This window comes from Oncorhynchus tshawytscha, unplaced genomic scaffold (assembly GCF_018296145.1).
Source record: "Oncorhynchus tshawytscha isolate Ot180627B unplaced genomic scaffold, Otsh_v2.0 Un_contig_10255_pilon_pilon, whole genome shotgun sequence".
In the NCBI taxonomy this organism is placed as follows: domain Eukaryota; kingdom Metazoa; phylum Chordata; class Actinopteri; order Salmoniformes; family Salmonidae; genus Oncorhynchus; species Oncorhynchus tshawytscha.
The window spans coordinates 196899-214844 of record NW_024609557.1 but is presented as its reverse complement, the minus strand read 5'-3'; the positions used below and the strand labels follow the sequence as shown (position 1 = coordinate 214844).

Here is a 17946-nt window from a genome sequence, read left to right as displayed (position 1 = left end):
TGGTAATACTACAATGGAATGCTCCAAGCCTGTTGGCCAATGGGCAGGAGTTCAAGCAGTTCTTTGTAGATATGCCAGCTAAGGCTGATGTGATCTGTGTGCAGGAAACATGACTCAAACAGAATGTGTAGTTTATAATACAGGGATATGTAGTGGTTCGTAGGGACAGATATGTAGTCGTTCGTAGGGACAGATATGTAGTGGTTCGTAGGGACAGATATGTAGTGGTTCGTAGGGACAGATATGTAGTGGGAGGGGGGGATGAGCCACCTTTATGAAGCAAGGACTTCCCTACAGGATGCTAGGCAGAGGTATTGAACAGGAATATGTGGTGGTAGAGGTGTGGTTGAGAGGAGGGATGATAGAAGTACGGTCATGTGGTGTGGGGATTTTAATGCCCACCACAACGCATAACTTCCAACATCTGATTCAGTATAAACAGACCCAGGCTCTGGTGAGGAGAACTATCCCTCAGTCTGATTCAGTATCAACAGGCCCAGGCTCTGGTGAGGAGAACTATCCCTCAGTCTGATTCCGTATAAACAGGCCCAGGCCCTGGTGAGGAGAACTATCCCTCAGTCTGATTCCGTATATAACAGACCCTGATGAGGAGAACTATCCGTCAGTCTGATTCAGTATAAACAGGCCCTGGTGAGGAGAACTATCCCTCAGTCTGATTCAGTATAAACAGGCCCAGGCTCTGGTGAGGAGAACTATCCATCAGTCTGATTCAGTATAAACAGGCCCAGGCTCTGGTGAGGAGAACTATCCATCAGTCTGATTCAGTATAAACAGGCCCAGGCTCTAGTGAGGAGAACTATCCATCAGTCTGATTCAGTATAAACAGGCCCAGGGTCTGGTGAGGAGAACTATCCATCAGTCTGATTCAGTATAAACAGGCCCTAGTGAGGAGAACAATCCATCAGTCTGATTCAGTATCAGCAGGCCCAGGCTCTAGTGAGGAGAACTATCCATCAGTCTGATTCAGTATCAGCAGGCCCAGGCTCTAGTGAGGAGAACTATCCATCAGTCTGATTCAGTATCAGCAGGCCCAGGCTCTAGTGAGGAGAACTATCTGTCAGTCTGATTCAGTATCAGCAGGCCCTGGTGAGGAGAACTATCCATCAGTCTGATTCAGTATAAACAGGCCAGGCCCTGGTGAGGAGAACTATCCGTCAGTCTGATTCAGTATAAACAGGCCCTGGTGAGGAGAACTATCCCTCAGTCTGATTCAGTATAAGCAGGCCCAGGCCCTGGTGAGGAGAACTCTCCATCAGTCTGATTCAGTATCAACAGGCCCTGGTGAGGAGAACTATCCGTCAGTCTGATTCAGTATAAACAGGCCCTGGTGAGGAGAACTATCTGTCAGTCTGATTCAGTATAAGCAGGCCCAGGCCCTGGTGAGGAGAACTATCCATCAGTCTGATTCAGTATAAACAGGCCCAGGCCCTGGTGGGGAGAACTATCCGTTAGTCTGATTCAGTATAAACAGGCCCTGGTGAGGAGAACTATCCCTCAGTCTGATTCAGTATAAACAGGCCCTGGTGAGGAGAACTATCCCTCAGTCTGATTCAGTATAAACAGGCCCTGGTGGGGAGAACTATCTGTCAGTCTGATTCAGTATAAACAGGCCCTAGTGAGGAGAACTATCCATCAGTCTGATTCAGTATAAACAGGCCCTAGTGAGGAGAACTATCCATCAGTCTGATTCAGTATAAACAGGCCCTAGTGAGGAGAACTATCCATCAGTCTGATTCAGTATAAACAGGCCCTAGTGAGGAGAACTATCCATCAGTCTGATTCAGTATCAGCAGGCCCAGGCTCTGGTGAGGAGAACTATCTGTCAGTCTGATTCAGTATCAGCAGGCCCAGGCCCTGGTGAGGAGAACTATCCATCAGTCTGATTCAGTATAAGCAGGCCAGGCCCTGGTGAGGAGAACTATCCATCAGTCTGATTCAGTATAAGCAGGCCCAGGCTCTGGTGAGGAGAACTATCTGTCAGGCAAAGAGGTCATGTTGGCTTCGTTTCTGTGACATAATTGGCAGGGCGACACCTGTTGGAGAAGTGTGGGGGATGATTAAGAGGATGAGTGGGGTCAGACGGGAGTGGTATTATCCAGTGTTGATGATTGGAAAGGATGTGGCAGTAACAGATGAGGACAAGGTAGAGATGATGGCCGAAGCGATGCTCCAAGTGCATAGCTCTGCAAATTTGTCACAGGAGGGGCAGAGAGAGGACGAGAGAGAAGAATCCTAGAGTGCTGGATTGTAGGGAGGATGTAAATGATGCGTTGAATGCCCCATTTACCATGGCAGAGAAGAAAAGGGCAATAGGTAGATGGTGGAGAAATGGCAGGAGCAGTGGAATAGAGATACTAAGGGCAGGCATTTATTTCAAATACAGAGGAATGTTGGGGAAGGGAGAACAGCAGGAAGGAACAGAAGAGAGGAGGCTACATTTACAAGATTAAGGCTGGGACACAGTCAGTAGATTAAGGGTGGGACACAGCCGGTTGAATAAGACCTTACATGTGAGAGGAAAGCTTCCAACAGGAAAATGTGAGTATTTCCAGGAAACAGAGACAGTGGAGCATGTATTGATACAGTGTGGACATTATTGGAGGGAAAGAGAAAGGATGAGATCTAGTATGAGGGAGAAAGGGATACAGGACATTAGTTTAAAGAGTGCATTGAGTTGAACGTCATTAGATATAGTCTCAAATATTTTGTTATCTTTTTTTTAAGAGCAAAGGGGCTGGCAGGTAGGATTTAGTTGCTCCGTCTCTGGCCCACACTCCAGTACAGTAGGTGGCGGTAAGACACCATAACGTTGGATGCCAACCGCTGATAAACCCCGCCGAAAAAGAAGTTCAGCTGGTGCCTAGCCAAACTCGGCAAGTCGAACTGAACCAGTGCGCTCGTATAGTCTCTTAAAAAAGACCTTCGTTTGAAAACCGGGAAGAAAGCGGCAATAGTCATGTTTGTCCAATTTGAGACGCCGTAACCTGTACTTTCTCAAAATAGTAAGAAGTGATTCTAACATAACTCAAGAAATCTGTCATTCATTTTGATGTTTTTGCGCAATTTTACATCTAACTAAGATGTATAGTGCAGTATTTTTCAATGAAAACGAGTCGTCTCCAGTTGGACGACAACAAAGACCTTATTGTAGAGTCCTACTGTTGACAAATCACCGAGGAAGGGGTGTACATAGACTTCGGCCCTGAACTTCGCCTTGCCTCCAGAAAATGTTTTGTGTGCCCGAACATCTGATAAACCCTCGCCGACGTCCAAAACTTCAGAAAATGTCGTCATAATATATGCACGAACTTTTCCGAACTGTTTCGGCTGGGAAGCGTGTGGACGCCTTCGTTATTATTATTATAGGCTATGGTCAGCCGTGAAATGGGTATTGTCTCTAAACCTGAAGTCAAAGCCGCAGTTTGGGTGCATTTTGGTTTTAAGCCAAACGGCAAAGGAGAGCCTCATACTCTTGATGAGACCGTTTACAGGTTATGTCGGATTGTTTGTGTCAAAAGTGGAAACATGAGTAATCTGAAACATCCTACTGTTTTTCTGAGTTTATATCGGCAATGGATACTACTTTTCTGATCCATCATGTGAGTCTGCTCTGCTGCAAGTCATTTGCACTGGCATTGAAATCTACTTTCAAATGTTGAATTCCTAACGTTTTAGAATTGTAGGCTTCGATGTGTTTTTCCCCAAGACTAAATTACCCAGTGTCGATTTCTCTCTCAATTTCACTCACTTCCATGCTGTGCATTTCGCATAGGCCAGTGGTATACCACGACGTTCTCTGTAGTTGTTTTCCTACATTTCCATGCAGCCCACCCATAGTACTCGTTATTTAAATACTTGTATACATATTTTTCTCACTTTAAGTGAGACTGCACATTTGGTGACACTTGCAAAATTGAGCCCGGTATATCGAGTGCACGCATGCCACGACGGGGTAGGTTACTGGGCGGTCAGTAGAACGAGCGCACCCAGATTGAAAGACCAGCCCTCAACCGAGTGTAGGCTACTGCTACGCGTAGATTATAATGGTCGGTCGTGAGAATGGATCTTGTCTCTAAACCCAAAGTCAAATCCGCAATTTGGGTGCATTTTGGTTTTAAGCCAAACGAGAAAGGAGAGCCTCAGAATATTGATGAGGCGGTTTGCCGGTTATGCCGGAGGATTGTTTTTGTCAAAGGAGGAAACACGAGCAATCTAAGACATCACCTGCGACTACGACACCCTGATATATTTTCTGAGTTTATATCGGCAACGTCTGGGCATGGGTACTATTTTGAGCCATCAGGTGAGTCTACATTCAAGGTCGCCTACATTCAAACGTTTTTAGAATTGTAGCCTATGCTTTTTGGGGGACATAATATTGTCGATTTTTTTTTTCTTCCACTCGCTGTCATACATGATGTGCATTATATACAACTCAATACTTGAACATGATTTGCTAACGCACCAAAACGCCTGAATATGATTGGTCAACCAGAGATGTCAGTCAAACTCTGTCCTCGATGAGAAAGAAGTATCGGATATCGCCATAAAGGGTCACTGATATCGTACACATTAACTTGTTGTTCGTCGGATATGTTGCTGAATTTGTTGGCAATTAAGTAATGTACAGACGCGGTATATTCTGTAAACATTCTAAATTGGTAATTATTGTGTGTAAATCGATAACCGTTTGGAATTTCATCATCGGAAGGCCTAATCTTTAGGCTATATCGTGGTATCCAGGTAAACCTATTTCACTGTGCTTACTAGCAAATTTGAGCCATTGAACGATGGATCTAGTCTCAAAGAAACGAGCTACATCCACAGTCTGGGTTCATTTTGGTGTAAAACCAAATGATAAAGGGGAGCCTGAAAATAAGGAGGAGGCCATTTGTCGGTTGTGCCGAAGGATAGTTCCGTGCAAAACTGGGAGCCCGACCAACCTGAGATCACATTTAAGGGTTCACCACCCTGATGTGTTTTATCAACTCATGTATGGTGGTTTTGGAGCCTCCATGCGTCAATCATCAGAGACATCAGGTGTGTAATCAGCAAGTTATTTGCACCTTGTGTGTTGGGGATTGACAGGGACCTCACCATACGATATTATCACGATACATAGGTACCAATAGGATATGTATTGCGATTCGATATTGTGATTCAATGTCCAAACATATAACATTGCTCACTGTCTGCTGCAAAGGGGCAAGAGAGAGCCATGAACATGAGTTTTGATCAGTCATGGAAAGTCCTGAAAAAAAATAAGTGCTGCTGTTGTTTTTGCTCATCATTTTTTTAAACATGGAGAACAAGCTATGAAGAAATAATACTGGAGTTTTGGGGTGCAGGTACAACTGACCAGCACTAAAAAATATTGCGATATTGTTGAAATATTGTCAAATAATATCTCTATGTAACTGTATATATCCCCCAAATAGTGTGTGTAAGAGAGGGAAAGAGACTGCAGTCTGCTTGCTCATATTCTATTTCTGGGGGTAGAGAACAGAGGTGTCCTGCTGCCAGCCTGATTCTGGTGTGCATTTTCCTCCATCCACAGTCCAGCTTCTACTAATTTCCTCTCCACCTCTACCCAGGTTCAGAGCAGAGTCACCACTACAACAACGACAACGGCTCCCAAGGCAACTTCGGCAGTGGCCATGGTAACTTCGGTGGTGGCCACGGTAATGACAGACCGCTTCACTTCATCCCAGACATGGTGGTCTGCGGTGAGCCATGGTTGGAGGGCGGTGACCCCCGTGCGGTGGGTTCCATCCCCCTATGCCTCAGCCTGCGGAGGTGGGGCAGTGGGCCTGTGCCTGGGGGGTCAGCAGAGGAGGAAGAGACTGGGGTGTTTGCCAAGACCCTGTCACTGCATCAGGGGTGGACGTTTGGACCCTTCGTAGGAGAGTTGACCCGCGGCCCTCTGAGTTGCCTCAAATACGCCTGGGCTGTGAGTATGGACAGATGGATATTAGCCTGGGCTGTGAGTATGGACAGATGGATATTAGCCTGGGCTGTCGGTATGGACAGGTGGGTATTAGCCTGGGCTGTCGGTATGGACAGGTGGGTATTAGCCTGGGCTGTCGGTATGGACAGGTGGATATTAGCCTGGGCTGTCGGTATGGACAGGTGGATATTAGCCTGGGCTGTCGGTATGGACAGGTTGATATTAGCCTGAGCTGTCGGTATGGACAGGTGGATATTAGCCTGGGCTGTCGGTATGGACAGGTGGATATTAGCCTGGGCTGTGGATATTAGCCTGGGCTGTGGATATTAGCCTGGGCTGTGGGTATGGACAGGTGGATATTAGCCTGGGCTGTGGGTATGGACAGGTAATAATTAGCCTGGGCTGTGAGTATGGACAGGTGGATATTAGCCTGGGCTGTGAGTATGGACAGGGGATATTAGCCTGGGCTGTGAGTATGGACAGGTGGATATTAGCCTGGGCTGTGAGTATGGACAGGTGGATATTAGCCTGGGCTGTGAGTATGGACAGGTGGATATTAGCCTGGGCTGTGAGTATGGACAGGTGGATATTAGCCTGGGCTGTGAGTATGGACAGGTGGATATTAGCCTGGGCTGTGAGTATGGACAGGTGGATATTAGCCTGGGCTGTGAGTATGGACAGGTGGATATTAGCCTGGGCTGTGAGTATGGACAGGTGGATATTAGCCTGGGCTGTGAGTATGGACAGGTGGATATTAGCCTGGGCTGTGAGTATGGACAGGTGGATATTAGCCTGGGCTGTGAGTATGGACAGGTAATAATTAGCCTGGGCTGTGAGTATGGACAGGTAATAATTAGCCTGGGCTGTGAGTATGGACAGGTAATAATTAGCCTGGGCTGTGGTTATGGACAGGTGGTATTAGCCTGGGCTGTTAGGGGCTGTGGACAGGTGGATATTAGCCTGGGCTGTGGGTATGGACAGGTGGATATTAGCCTGGGCTGTGGGTATGGACAGGTGGATATTAGCCTGGGCTGTGGGTATGGACAGGTGGATATTAGCCTGGGCTGTGGGTATGGACAGGTGGATATTAGCCTGGGCTGTGGGTATGGACAGGTGGATATTAGCCTGGGCTGTGGGGTGGATATTAGCCTGGGCTGTGGGTATGGACAGGTGGATATTAGCCTGGGCTGTGGGTATGGACAGGTGGATATTAGCCTGGGCTGTGGGTATGGACAGGTGGATATTAGCCTGGGCTGTGGGTATGGACAGGTGGATATTAGCCTGGGCTGTGGTATGGACAGGTGGATATTAGCCTGGGCTGTGGGTATGGACAGGTGGATATTAGCCTGGGCTGTGGGTATGGACAGGTGGATATTAGCCTGGGCTGTGGGTATGGACAGGTGGATATTAGCCTGGGCTGTGGGTATGGACAGGTGGATATTAGCCTGGGCTGTGGGTATGGACAGGTGGATTTTAGCCTGGGCTGTGGGTATGGACAGGTGGATATTAGCCTGGGCTGTGGGTATGGACAGGTGGATATTAGCCTGGGCTGTGAGTATGGACAGGTGGATATTAGCCTGGGCTGTGAGTATGGACAGGTGGATATTAGCCTGGGCTGTGAGTATGGACAGGTGGATATTAGCCTGGGCTGTGAGTATGGACAGGTGGATATTAGCCTGATCCACCATCCTGACTAAATCACTGTGTAGAAGAGGTAAGCTGTGTAACTGAATATTGTAGCGACCCTGGTTTATAAGCGCGGATATCGACTCTGCCACTTCAGCATGCTTTTGTGGCACAGTCGATGGCGCGCTGGGCTTCTGGCCAGAAGGTTGGGGGTTTGAGCCTTACTCCCTGACGGTTTCATTACAATATAGAAGCTGTGTAACAGAGTATGTTCAGGGCCTTCAGAAAGTATTCATACCCCTAGACTTATTCCACATGTTGTTGTTACAGCCTGAAATCAAATAATACCCCATAATGACAAAATGAAACATATTTTTAGACATTTAATCAATGTATTGAAAATGAAAGGGCGGCAGGGTAGCCTAGTGGTTAGAGCGTTGGACTAGTAACCGGAAGGTTGCAAGTTCAAACCCCCGAGCTGACAAGCTGACAAATCTGTTGTTCTGCCCCTGAACAGGCAGTTAACCCACTGTTCCTAGGCCGTCATTGAAAATAAGAATTTGTTCTTAACTGACTTGCCTATTTAAATAAAGGTTAAAAAATATATAAAAATATAAAAAAAGACAGATATTGACAAATATTCACACCCCTGAGTAGAAGCAATTTTGGCAGCGATTACAGCTGAGTGGTTCTGGGGAAGCCTCTCTAAAAGCTTTCCACACATGGATTGTGCAACATTTGCCCATTATTATATTCAAAATGCTTCAAGCTCTGTGAAATGGTTTGTTGATCATTGCTAGACAACTATTTTCAGGTCTTGCCATACATTTTGCAGTTTGGGGGACATTAAAATGTTTTGCTCGTGTGGTGGGGTGTGTATGAACGTGGTTACACAGACCCACAAGCCACTGCAGGCCCTCATGATGACTTCCCTGCTATACAATATGGAGAGTGGTACTCAGTAATGTGTTGTATTGAATTTGCCCCCAACGTGTTCAGGACTAAAAGTGAATTTCTTTGCCACATTTTATGCAGTATTACTTTAGTGCCTTGTTGCAAACAGGATGCATGTTTTGGAATATTTTTATTCTGTATAGGCTTCCTTCTTTTCAGTCTGTCAATTAGGTTAGTATTGTGGAGTAACTACAATGTTGATCCATCCTCAGTGTTCTCCTATCACAGCCATTAAACTCTGTAACTGTTTTTAAAGTTACCATTTGCCTCATGGTGAAATCCCTGAGCGGTTTCCTTCCTCTCTGGTAACTGAGTTAAGAAGTATGCTTGTATCTTTGTATTGATACACCATCCAAAGGGTAATTAATAACTTCACCATGCTCAAAGGAATATTCAGTGTCTGCTGTTTTTATTTTAACATATTTACAATAGTTGCCCTTCGCGAGGCATTGGTAAATCTCCCTGGTCTTTGTGGTTGAATCTGTTTTGAAATTTACTGCTCGACTGAGGGACCTTACATATATTTATGTGTAGGGTACAGAGATGAGGTAGTCATTCAAAAATCCTGTTAAACACTTATTGCACACAGTGAGTCCATTCAGCTTATTATGTGGCTTGTTTAGCACAGTTGTACTCCTGAATTGGAGGCTTGTTTAGCACAGTTGTACTCCTGAATTGGAGGCTTGTTTAGCAGTTGTACTCCTGAATTGGAGGCTTGTTTAGCACAGTTGTACTCCTGAATTGGAGGCTTGTTTAGCACAGTTGTACTCCTGAATTGGAGGCTTGTTTAGCACAGTTGTACTCCTGAATTGGAGGCTTGTTTAGCACAGTTGTACTCCTGAATTGGAGGCTTGTTTAGCACAGTTGTACTCCTGAATTGGAGGCTTGTTTAGCACAGTTGTACTCCTGAATTGGAGGCTTGTTTAGCACAGTTGTACTCCTGAATTGGAGGCTTGTTTAGCACAGTTGTACTCCTGAATTGGAGGCTTGTTTAGCACAGTTGTACTCCTGAATTGGAGGCTTGTTTAGCAGTTGTACTCCTGAATTGGAGGCTTGTTTAGCAGTTGTACTCCTGAATTGGAGGCTTGTTTAGCACAGTTGTACTCCTGAATTGGAGGCTTGCCATAAGGTTGAATACTTATTGACTCAAGACAGTTCAGCTCTAATTTGATATTTATTTGTAAAATTGTCTAAACATAATTCCACTTTGACATTATGGGGTAATGTGTGTAGGCCTGTGACACATCTCCATTTAATCCATTTTAAATTCAGGCTGTAACAACATTTTGAAAACGTCAACGGGTGTGAATACTTTCTGAAAGCGTTGTAAACTGTGTAACAGAATTGTATTTTTTATTTATTTTTACAATTATTTAACGAGGCAAGTCCGATACGAACAAATTCTTATTTACAATGACGGCCTACAGGGGAACAGTTGGTTAACTGCCTTGTTCAGGGGCAGAACGGCAGATTTTTACCTTGTCAGCTTGGGGATTCGATCCAGCAATCAAATGACGTTGGCGGCGGCTTATGGTAGAGAAATTAACATTAAATTATCTGCCAACAGCTCTGCTGGACATTCCAGCAGTCAGCATGCCAATTGCACGCTCTGTCACCTTGAGACATCTGTGGCATTGTATTGTCTGCAAATTTTAGTGGCATTTTATTGTCCCCAGCACAAGCTGCACCTGTGTAATGATCATGTTTAATTAGCTTCTTGATATGCCAGACCTGTCAGCTGGATTATATTGGAAAAGGAGAAATGCTTGCTAACAGGGATGTAAACACATTTCTGCACACATTTTTTAGAAATAAGCTTTTTGTGAACATTTCTGTGATCTTTTATTTCAGTTCATAAAACATGGGACCAACACATGTTGCATTTACATTTAGTTCAGTATAGTCTTGATAAAGGCTGACCTTTACACTGTAAACCACATGCAAATGTGGTCAGTTTGGTCTTCAAATCAGCTAATAGTTGATTCTCTTCTCTTGTTCCCAGATCAAAGAAAATGATTCCTACTACTTCGTAGATGCCTCTGATGAAAACAAATCAAACTGGATGAGGTGAGAAGTTAAGTTTGAAACAATGATGTCTACATTTAGTCTTTCAGGTTGTCAGCGATCTGTTTAACCTTTTTCAATTTAAACACGTATTCCTGTAGTGATCTTATTAGTTAACCCAGTGAATATAAGTAATTTATGTTTCTAATGTCTAAACAGACATCCCTACTTCATATTTATCTCATATCTATTTAAATATCATCTTTAGTCAAGATATACATTTAGGGCTTGTTTCCAGGACACAGATTAAGCCTAGTCCTGGACTGAAAAGCAAGATCAATGGAGATTCTCCATTGAGAATAATTTTTTAGTGCAGGATTAGACTTAATCTGTGTCTGGGGAAGCTGCTCCATTGGCTATGCAATGTTAATATCACTGCATTGTCATGCCTCTCATCCCTGTTCAGGTATGTAGCGTGTGCTGCCTGCGAGGAAGAACACAACCTGACGGTGTTCCAGTACCGCGGTCAGATCTTCTACAGGGTCTCCCAGCCCATCCCTGAGGGGACAGAACTCAAGGTCTGGATTGGCCAGGAGTACGCTGCCATGCTGGGTCTAGGGATCGGTACGTTTGGTGATTGGGAGTTCTAGCGCAACGGAATTAACGTTGTTCGGCATTATTAACTGGTATAATATTATTTATTACTTGATAACAATTGGAGCTTCCTAGTATTCGTCCCATGTGATGGAAAAGTACGTTTTTGGTAATAATTATGGAATTACGCTGTTATCTTGTAGTAAAAGGGAGCTGATCAGGGAGCTACAAAATAAAGCGTTGCCTATATTTTGACTCACACGAACACTGTTATTAAACACAATATTCTCTCTCTTACTGTCACTCACAGGTGAGAACATCAAGTGTGAATTCGGGGACAAGGAAATCCTACTGCGGATCTTCCGTGACATCCAGGTCGTGCCAGTGGGCGGAACTAGCAGTCTCCCAGACGCCAATGGCTCTTACAGCTGGTCAGACAACAGCCAATCAGGGAGCCCGCTGCCAGTCATCAGTGATGTCAGTAGCGGGTTACAGACTGATACCACTGACCCCACCCCTGTCCTCAACCCACCTCAAAACACCAATCAGACGGGACTGGCAACAACTGTGAAGTACGACTTTGTAAAGGGAGCTGAGATACTGCTGAGCCCCTCTCAGCCCAACAGCCCCGTATGGGAGTTCTTTGGGTTTGAGCCGGACCCCAACGGCCAGCCGCTGGACAAGGACAAAGTCATGTGCAAGCTGTGTGGTCAACAGGTGGACTACAGTGCTACTGTCACCCAGCTGGAGAACCACCTGGTCCAGATGCACCATATGAAGCGTCGGGACGTCATCAAGGACGGCAACAAGCCCTGGGTTTCGTCCTCGCGCTTCAGGCCTTACCCCACTACGGGCGGCAGAGCACCTCGTTCTAGCAGCCCCTCAACCCACAGAACCACCAACAGCAACTACAGTAATGAGGACTGGACTTGGAGTGGGAACGGCAGTTCAGCAGTGACTGATACTGTGACCGCGGTTTCCACCGCTACACCGGGACAGAGGACGCTCTCTAACTTCCTGACCAATCAAACCACCACAGCCATCACTAACTTCCTCATCAAAGACTTGTTGCCCCCGGATACAGTGGAGGGGGAGGGCTTCAAGCAGCTGATCCAGACCCTGCTGCCGTCCTGCAAGGAGATTCCTTCAGCTTCTCTACTGGAGGAGGTGCTGAGGGACGTCCACACCGAGGGAAGAAAGACCTGGGCCAAGCTGCTGACCAACAGCACTGGGTTCAATGAGGAAGACACTTCCAAGCCTAATATTCCAGTTCAATTCAAACCCAGCTCCTCAACAAGAAAAGCTGCCTGTTTCCACTCACAGACCCAGAACCAAGTATCTCACCACGTAGCTGTTAGTGCTGACGTGTGGTGTCATGACTGGCAGGGAGACCAGGAGAGATACGCCACCCTGTGGGCCCATTTCATCAACGCTGACTTCACTTCCCATAACCTGGCTTTGGCCACGCAGCGTCTGGGTGAGACGGGAACTGATATGGATCTGAGCGTGGTCGAGGCTACAGTGAGGTCTGTGGCTCAGGAGTGGGACATTTCTCAGCCCAGTTTCATCCTGCTTGGGGGCGAAGAGATGGAAAAGATGAAGGTAGGTGCGAAGAAGAGAGGGAGAAGTGGAGAAGGGGTGGGTGGAGGTGCCCGTCACCACCACCCGAACTCCACCACATTCCTGGAGATGGAGGACTCCATATCCTCTGATGATCTCTCAGGTTTGGAACGAGCGATCGAACGAGCCAACTCCACCAGCGAGGAGTCCCACTCTCCACCCATACCCTGTTTCTTCACAGCTGTTCAGAGCTGCATAGAGGAAGTCATGAGTCATTCCATCATCTCAAAGACCCTCTGTGTATTCCAACACCTTCTCTACAGCCTCTTCTCCCTCCATGATAAAGACATGGTAACTCTTCACCCAGCCAGGAAACTGATCGTAGTCCTACAGAAGCAGGAGACAGCTGAGCTGAAGGCTTGGGCCTATGGGAAACCAGGCTGGAATGGGCTTTACAGTGTGATTAAGATGCTCCTCCACTATCAAAACATGATCTCTGAGACACTAAAACAAATAGACAGTGAGATCCAAACTGGACAAGACACAGGAAGTCCCACTGACTTGGATTTGGGGTCGACTGCCGCTTTGAAAACCGCTGACAAACATGACACAAACTCCACTTCCGCTGGCCGTGCTAATTCTGACACCACCGACAGCTCCAACTCATCGGTCCCCGTGCCTCCCAAGCGATCTGACTGGAAGGTGTTGGAGGATCTCTCCTCCCTGCTGAAACCCCTAGACGTGGCGTGCCGTACCCTGGCCAAGGAACCGTTCCCCAGGCTCTCGCTGGTCAAGCCCATCCTCACCGGCCTGCTCGACCGACATTTCGCCCCCCACCCCCGCCATCGCAACGACTCCACCATCTTGAAGGAACTCAAAAAGAAGATAAGGTGGGGCCTTTCCCGCCGATACAACGACCCCCAGATCAACCAGGTATTGTGTGTAGCGTGCGCCCTCGACCCCCAGTTTCACGGCCTTGGCTTCATGGACGTCAGAGAGCAGGCGACCACCTTCGCCTGGCTGAAGAAAGAAGTGGTCCGGATCGTAGAGGAGGACCGGAGGAGGGCCGAGGCAGCGTCTCCAGGGGGCAGGAAGAGGAAGAAGAGGGGATCCTCCTCGACCACCTCATCAGGAGAGATGGAGGGAGACGTCCTGAGAAGAAGCAAAAGGCTGAAGGAGATCACCCCGGTCAGTTTCAAAGAGAGAACAGAGAGTGATTCAGACGAGGAAGCCACCGGTAGCTCTGTGAATGACGACAGTGAGAGTGATAACATGGAGCAGAAACTGGAGCCCACCTCCCAGCAGACTGGCATGGAGTTCCTTCTAGGGGACCTATTCGGCTCCCAGTCCCAGAACAAGCAGCCCTCAGTGGAAGAGACAGTGGACATTGAGCTGTCCGTCTTCAGAGCAGAGAAGGGGGCCACCCTGGGTGTGGAGCCTTTACAGTGGTGGAAGGCTAGATCAGGACAGCTCCCCCTGCTGGCCAAAGTGGCACGTGCCTACCTAGCTGCCCCGGCTGTCGCAGGCAGTGCCGTCCAGATGTTCCTGCAGGATGGAGGGGGGGTGATTCAGAGAAAGAGAACCAATATTCCTCCAGAGGGCCTTGACCAGATGCTGTTTCTGCACCATAACGGTCTGACCGCGACCACACAGGGTTACACAACGGTCTGAAAGGATGAACACAACTTGCTGACTGTCACTCAATACATGATTTAACTATGGGGCTTCTCTCTCTCTCTCCAAGTTGATGAGATGGACTTTGTGAAGACTATCACTCAATCTCTGAAACTTGAAAGACGTAACCTTTCTTGGTTAAAATGTTGGACTGTTATACATGTTACTGTTGTGTTTTCAGTATGTAGATATAAACTAAATTCAGAGAGAAGTGCCTTATCATTCTTTGAACCGTTAGCATAACTACTGTACACATGTATTGTTTAAGTATAAAGAATGTTTTACTGAATGCATATACTGTTGTTTAAGCTAGTTTACCGTCCGAAGTCTGTTGGGACTCCTACTTCTGAACCTATTCATTTGTTTTAGGAAAACTCTAGATTTATATTTTTTACATTTCAGAATTTTATATATACATATTTGGTTAACCAACAAGGTAGAATTTTCATAGTGTCTGTAGGATTAATTTAGTTCTCTGAGAATAACACTATATAAAATATATTGCAGCTGAAACAAACGAAGATGTATTGGTTCTGTGGAGGAAATCAGACTTAACATACATTATGCTGTAGACCTAACAAGAACTTAAACATGTAACTTTTATAGTCTGAACTGTTTAATCGAATGATCCGAGGCTTAAATGTTAGAATAGTAAACTAACACATTTGTAATCCTAAACGTGGTCACATCATCAGTTCTTCATCCTGTCACATCATCAGTTCTTCATCCTGTGTCACATCATCAGTTCTTCATCCTGTGTCACATCATCAGTTCTTCATCCTGTGTCACATCATCAGTTCTTCATCCTGTGTCACATCATCAGTTCTTCATCCTGTGTCACATCATCAGTTCTTCATCCTGTCACATCATCAGTTCTTCATCCTGTGTCACATCATAGAATGGCTGTTCTTTATGAAAGAAACTTGAAGTACATCTGATCAGTTTGTAAAGTCATACAAATAGCATTTATCACTGTGTACATTCTTACTGTCAATGGCTTTTGGGTATTTGTAAGTAAACCTTGTTTCAGAGAGATGTTTCAATGGGTCTTTTCATTGACACTCCTATCAGGGTTTACTTCAGCCAACTGTTAGCATGGAGGAGTAGTAGCTATGAGTGAGTCAATTAGTTCAACGCTGGAGCAAAACATTTTGCAACTAAGAGGGTCCCTCCCTGTCCCTGTTCGAAATATAATTTATTTAACAAACATTTTCTTCTGTTTGGTCTTCACCTTGGAGTTACTGGTGCTGCCATAGTTGTGATGTCTGGCCATGGAGCTACTATGTGTTAAGCTGCTACGGGTGAGACTTGTCAGGGATTTACTAGTGTTACTATGGGTTTGGATACTATACTGGTGCTATGGGTGTTGCTTTGGATGATACCACAGGCATGTAAATTAGTCACAGAGGATGTTTCACTGTTTGGCCTGTAGATGGTGCTCTACCAGGAGTTGTGAACCTCACTACAGGTGCCTGGAACAAGGTCAGAGGCTGTCCCACTCTCTGGTTGGCTACAATCATAAAAACAGGCCTGGGACTTGTTCTTCCTGCTGACCCACGCTGCATTCTAACAACAGTGCCTAGACTTGTTCTTGCTGCTACAGCACTCCCCGGCCCTGACACAAGCTGCAGTCTAACTGGTCCTAGACCTGTTAGAACGCATCTTGTCAAGAACAACTGGTCCTACCCTGTATTCCCTGCTACCTGACACAAGCTGGTGTCTATGGAGTGTACTACTAGACACTGACAGAAGTAGTCTATAAGACGGGAACACGTTTTCTTCTTTCAACACCAAACTGCTCTGACTTCTTCATTGTGATCCTCTTCTGCTGGAACTGTCTATGTCTCCGTCTCCTCGTCACAGCTGTGGTGATCCAGTTCAGACCTGTAAAACACCTGAACGAAGGCGGTTTGACCTGGACTGTCCTAGTCTTCGCCTCCAATCCAGATGACAGTTCAACTTTGACCCATGGGAGTGGACGGTTCGACGCCGTGCTCAACATTAAGGTGTCACTCCCTGGTGAACGCCCGCAGGCACATGGATCACTCGTGGCGCGTCTTCCCGGACTTGGGCTCTGTAACGCGGGTACGGCGGTGGAGGGTGAGCCGGTCGGGCCAGAGGAATCCCTTGTCACGGTCGGGACAGACGGAGGGCTTGTCCTCTGAGTGGAGCTTCAGGTGATGGGGTGTCTTGTTGCAGTCCTCAAAGGTGTGGTCACTGTCCTCCATGTGGTGGACCTAATACAGGGAACAATGTTGAGTTTCTCACGGCTCCATTTAGCTATTCTCATCGCCAGTCCTTTTATACGCCAAGATTTTTTTTTTTAAATATAGGATTTCAAAAACAACCATTCTCAAAGCATACCTATAGTATACCATTGTGTTTAGAATAAATACAGGAGTCCACATCTCTCCAACACTTCCTCAAACCCTTATGAACAGTGTTTCCTACCTATATGTACACTGACAGCAAAACCAGGGATCAGTCCTCTCAACCTAACTTGACTGACCTTGTGGTTATGCAGAATCCTGGCTGTCCTGAAGGCCTTGGGACACTTCTCACACAGGAAGGGCCTTGTGTCACCAGCTGATGACTCAGATCATACACTGTTCTGAAGAAATGGTCACACTGGGGACACGGGTGAGGTTGCTCAGTCAGGTGACACAGGGCGTGCGCCTTCGTCATACCGGCGGTCGCAAATGTCTTCTCACAGTACGGGCACGGGAAACGGCTTCTCGCTCGTGGGCGGCGACCGCCGCGGCGTTGGAGAAGAATTTGCCGCAGTGTGAGCACATGTACGGCTTGGGCCTGTCCAAAGAACTTATCACTGTTACCACAAGCTGAAATCATGTTTTGCTACTTCTACCCAGTTCCTACCTGTCTGTGGAAGGTCTTGTTTCAGTCGGAGCAGGTGTAAGGCTTCTCTCCCGTGTGGACACTAGGTGCATCATCCTGTCCTGAACATATGGCCACAGACTGCATGTGTGGTGGAGGCTTGATCTACCGCCACAGTATGATGGATCTGGGTCTGCTTTGGTATCACTGTGGTCTACATGTGACCTGTTGTTGGGGAAGTAAGGCAAGCGTCAACATTGGCAATAACTTGTTATGGGCTACATTTCATAAATGTACCCCCAAACTTGATCAAAATACCTTCTCTACTGTGTGTTTGATTACAATCAATTATACAGCAGTAAGCTACACACATATTGGACAATGTTTTGTATGTTATATTGATTCAGTGTGTGTAGAATGAACTACCTGTGTCTGTGCCATCGTAACTGACATCTTCATTCTCAGCTTCTTCCGCCGCTAACTGAAGTACTCTGTTCTCTCCGTTCTCGGTACTGGACCTTTAACGGTAAGAATAACGTCGGCGACCTGACTCTTCGACAGCTTGGTTATCTCCGCCAGTAACGCTTTTTGCAGAGAACCCATACAACGAGCCAACGGCACTTCAGAGATGGACGGAAATAAAGCCACGACTTCCTCTGTTGACATATGTAAAGATCCGTTCAGTTGTTTTTGAAGTTGTGTAAAACTAGATCGCATCACGTCGATCACTT

The 17946-nt window shown here is 46.4% G+C and overlaps 1 protein-coding gene across 2 annotated transcripts; it reads left to right on the top strand.

The window, feature by feature from the left end:
* Positions 1–2889: 2889 nt before the first annotated feature.
* LOC112262362 lies at positions 2890–15413 on the top strand. Of its 2 annotated transcripts, none has more exons than XM_024438025.2 (5): positions 2890–4324; positions 5616–5971; positions 10551–10615; positions 11019–11176; positions 11457–15413. In XM_024438025.2, the coding sequence occupies exons 1-5, from the start codon at positions 4081–4083 to the stop codon at positions 14375–14377; spliced, it is 3744 nt and encodes a 1247-aa protein (XP_024293793.2). In that variant the 5' UTR covers positions 2890–4080; the 3' UTR covers positions 14378–15413. The 2 variants fall into 2 exon arrangements, with proteins under 2 accessions (XP_024293793.2, XP_042171827.1); XM_042315893.1 differs by lacking the exon at positions 2890–4324 and adding an exon at positions 4489–5061.
* The last annotated feature ends 2533 nt before the right edge of the window (positions 15414–17946 follow it).